The sequence below is a fragment of the Malus domestica genome, chromosome 10 (genome assembly GCF_042453785.1).
Source record: "Malus domestica chromosome 10, GDT2T_hap1".
NCBI lineage: Eukaryota > Viridiplantae > Streptophyta > Magnoliopsida > Rosales > Rosaceae > Malus > Malus domestica.
In genome coordinates this window covers 42,836,841-42,841,174 of record NC_091670.1, presented here as the reverse complement: position 1 = coordinate 42,841,174, position 4,334 = coordinate 42,836,841, and the positions used below count along the sequence as shown (strand labels likewise).

The following is a 4,334-nucleotide window of genomic DNA, read 5'->3' as shown; positions in this document are numbered from 1 at the left end:
TTTAAACCAATTTCTTTTTATCGCTTATTTATTGTGTGACTAAGTTCTACTCTTCGTAAAGATAATATTATTTGTTAAAAAAAAATTTGACTTCATTAAGTTAAGTTCTCTCTTCCCCAAATGTAAGAGGTGTTAGATTTAAGGTAGTTCTATAATAAAAAAAATAAGAAAATCATAATAATTTAGTTCGAACTTCTCTTTGTTGATAAATTCTTTAATGGGTTTGAAACACGGTTGGTACGTTATGTCATTATAAGGAGAGAAAAAAATTTAACATCATCTGACTTCGACCAATATCGAAACTTTTAAAAATATTTTATTGAAAAATCTTTCTTCGACCAATATCGAAACTTTAAAAAATAGTTTATTGAATTCGATGGGAGAGAGGGAATAGGCTTCGGACGTGGTGCTCATTCGCGAGCTCCACGTTGACCTTTAAGCGGAAAAACCATCTTTTTCAGTACATCACGTGGCTCACGAGAAATCTTGTAAGGAACGGCGCGCTCTCATGACTCATCTCGCATTTCTCCAAACCCCCACCTACTTGAATTACTTCCCCGATCTGCAAAGAACACCGCGAAAGAAAGTGAAAGTGAAAACCCTAGACCCTGCAAGCAAATTCCAGAAATGAAGACTCCAAAATCCACCCTAGATACGACGCAGCTTCAAATCCAAGCAACCATGGCCATGGCCGACCTCCCGCCGGAGGTAATCGTCGACATACTCTCTCGTCTGCCCGTCGCCCGCCTCCTCCGCTTCCGGTCGATTGCAAAACCATGGCGGTCGCTCATCGACAGCTCATACTTCGTCCATCTCCACCTCACGCAATCGGCAGAGTCCAAATCGCATCTCAGTTTGATTCTCAAAAGGGACTCCGACCTCTACTGCATCAGTTTCGACTCCTTAAACGACGCCGTCGAGCTCAATCATCCACTCATGTGCTACAGCAATCGAATTCGCGTTTTGGGATCCTGCAACGGCCTTCTGTGCCTCTGTAACGTGGCCGAAGACATCGCTCTCTGGAACCCGTCGACGAAGAAGTACAGAATCTTGCCGTCTCTGCCATCGGATCGAAAGCGCGATTCGAACATGTGCTTATGTGGCGCGAGGGTTTATGGTCTTGGATACGACGCTATTCAGGATGACTATAAATTGGTGAGGATTTCTCAGTTTATCGGATTGGATCACCTGTCGTTTCATTCCGAGGTGAGGGTTTATAGCTTGAGAAACAACGAGTGGAAGCGAGTCGAAGACATGCCTTATGTACTCTGTAACACACGAAAAATGGGGATTCTTGTGAGCGGTTGTGTGCATTGGGTGGTGACTCGGAACCTCGAATTGGATCAAGCTGCAACCGAATCGGTCATTGCATTTGACGTTGCGAATGAGACTTTTCGTGAGGTGCCTATGCCGCAGAACATGGACAGGAAGTGTCAGATTGATGTGGGATGCTTGGGAGGGTGTCTTTGCATTGTAGCTAAATATGAAGATAAGGATGTTGATGTGTGGACATTGAAGGAGTATGGGGTTAGAGAGTCTTGGAGTAAATTGTTTACCGTTGCGCAAACTCGAAGAATCAAGAGCGTTAGGCCTTTGGTGTATTCAAAGAATGACCGCGAAGTGTTGTTCGAACAAGACCACGAAAGTCTTGTTTGGTTTGACCTGAAAAGCCAGAAGGTCAAGCGTGTTAAGGTTCGCGGCTTGCCAGCTATGTTTGAGGCTGTAGTTTGTATGGAAAGCCTTGTTCCGGTTCATCCTCGTAGACCAGAGGATGAGAAGCAGCAGGAAGCAGCAGGGGACAAGCAGAATAAGAAGAGGTAAATGGCATGCTTTTTCACATTTCATTGCCCATTTGATTGTATCTGCAAAAGTATCCATGTTGTGATTGTTTTAGGTATCAAAATTTAGATTAATTGGTAATTTGCTGCAATATTGTTATATATGCTATTATGTGAGTCAGTATTCAGTGATTGATGTGTTGAGGTGGTTCTTGTATTTGTTAGGGATGATTTCCTGGCTCAAGGCTTCAAATTGGTGCTGTAGGCAATCAGAACAAAAGACGAGAACATAGAACAGAGAGGTAATTATCTGACTTATACTTGGGACTCTAGTTTAGATATAAGGTAGGAACCATAGTTACTCGAGATACCGAAAAGTAGGATCAACGCAGAATGCATGGGTGTCTCATTCACCCACTTTTACTTTGGTCTTCGAAACAATTGTTTCTCTCAGGGCTGAATATGAAGTAGCCGGGTTGTGTACTTGAACTGAGCACATCAGCGTGTGCCAAATGATTAGAGCATAGTTGCCTTAGAATGCTTTAACTTCCATTAAACGAACATACTCGAGTCAGGTTTGGTCTGATTGTTAACCATATCAGGTGCACATTTCTTCTTCCAGAGCTGCTAACCAAGACCTGCTTTCTCTATGATATCTTTTTCCATTTAAGTACTTGAACTTCTGTAAGATATTCTGAATTCGATAGCCACTCTACTATCTGATATGGTCACTGCGCTGTTGAATGTAATAGTCACTGTTTTTCAAAGTAGTATTTTCTGTTTCTTCTAGCTCTGTATATATAAGAAATGAGTATGTAAGAACTTTTAACCTTTGAAACCGACAGTTGTAGCTTTTCATTTCAATTACTTATATCACATTAGGATTTGATTTTTGTGTTTCACTTTGAAAACACATACAGCACAGCTCACAAGTCATTTCTTACTGGGTTCCTCAATGAAGGATCGTGAGTGTTCTTTAGCGGATGGCCCATACGGTCACTATGCCACATTGTTTGACAGCAATGCTAATCTCTAGATTATGAGGGAAAGCACTTCTCATATACTCTGAAATTATTCACAGGCTCGATTTCACATTTCGTCCCATCTTCAAAATAGTTTGCTGGAGGAAACGGCAACAGTCTAGATTTAGGGTGGGACTATCATTTGAGGTGGGCTTTGCTATTCTCCATAGAATTATAAGTGAAATTCTTGGGAAGTCATCCGTAGGGGCGCTCTCACAATCAAGCGGGGGACCTCTGCAGTTGGGGTGGGACTAACATTTGGAGCTGGATCCGCTTGATTGTTAGACATACCCTGCGGATGATGTAATCAGGCCGTTAGGCACAGTCATTAAGATGTTCTACAGTATTAGATGATATTCATGATATTGTTTCTTCATACTTTGTATACTAGCTCGACCAGATCTGTTTCTTGTGAGGGGCTGGATAAAAAGCTTTTGTGTTGAAAATGCTTGTTACCGAAATGGATTCAACTGATCAACGGCTCACGGTTCACCCAAGTGCGCCACCAATGTTTCATTCTGGAACTTATCTGCAGGTGAAGAAGATTTTGTGCACAACCTCACACTTTTGAGCGGCCAATCCGAGTTCCGTTTGTAGGGGGGCTATGACCTTCACATTTTGAATCACGGTGGAGTTTTTGATTGGAATGCTGCCGTCACCGGGACGTCATTCATTCCAACCCTTGAGATCTCATGAAATGGTATTCTTGCAGCAACATGTGGTCTATGTTTTGCGGAGTATTTTGTTAAGTGACTTTGATTGGCCTTCTTCAGATGGTATGTAAGAAACGAAAATTATATTATGTTCAAGGGTAGGTATCCTATATTACAGAGTTTTTAGCTGTTGGATATTGATCGTTGTATCTTTGACCAACAATCTAACGGTCCAAAACCGCCGAATATAGGTTACCGGAACCATACTAAAAAATCTTTGTAAGAAAAAGCCTATGTTTAGGGGTGTGCTATCCACACATCTCTTTTTACTTCTTACATGTCCCTTGTTAATTTTTGTCTGTGGATCTTTTTCAATTCATCCGATCCGATGGTTGAAAACAAAAAAAATGTGGGAAAAATAAAAAGAAGTGTGTAGATATCACATCTCTTGTCACTAGGAATACTTGGTATAGAAAATGTGGTTAGGGAAAGAACGCGTGGAAAATAGAGGGTAGAAGTGCATTGAATGTACGCCGACTCGGCTTAAGTGCTGAGCAGAAAAAGAAGCAGCGACTTTACACCGACATCATACCATCCAAATTCGTTTGTATTACTCTCAATTGTGATCGCAAGAAAAAGCAATTTGTTTCATCAGGTACTTTTTTGGCCAGAAATTCATCAATACGTTTCAATACGCCTATTCACCATAGTTGCGGTACTATTTTCCTCAACTCTAACATTTACCAATTTAATCCACTAACGTTGAGATAAAATGACTTAACAAACAATTTTAGTGAGAATTCTGATTCAGACTCCTCAATCCACTAACGTTGAGACCAAATGATATAACTTTAACAAACAATTTTAGTGAGAATTCTAAT

At 41.0% G+C, this 4,334-nt stretch overlaps 1 protein-coding gene across 7 annotated transcripts; it reads left to right on the top strand.

Annotated features, from left to right (window-relative positions):
* The first annotated feature begins 479 nt into the window (after positions 1-479).
* Positions 480-3,632, top strand: LOC103446783 (F-box protein CPR1). Of its 7 annotated transcripts, XR_003766382.2 has the most exons (4): positions 498-1,817; positions 2,004-2,080; positions 2,860-2,947; positions 3,192-3,632. XR_003766382.2 is itself a non-coding variant. In XM_070805929.1 (3 exons), the coding sequence occupies exons 1-2, from the start codon at positions 628-630 to the stop codon at positions 2,041-2,043; spliced, it is 1,230 nt and encodes a 409-aa protein (XP_070662030.1). In that variant the 5' UTR covers positions 480-627; the 3' UTR covers positions 2,044-2,080; positions 2,233-2,642. The 7 variants fall into 7 exon arrangements, 6 of the variants coding, with proteins under 6 accessions (XP_070662030.1, XP_008384142.3, XP_008384143.3 ...); XM_070805929.1 differs by lacking the exons at positions 2,860-2,947; positions 3,192-3,632 and adding an exon at positions 2,233-2,642 and having other exon boundaries at positions 480-1,817; XM_008385920.4 differs by lacking the exon at positions 2,860-2,947 and having other exon boundaries at positions 3,336-3,632.
* The last annotated feature ends 702 nt before the right edge of the window (positions 3,633-4,334 follow it).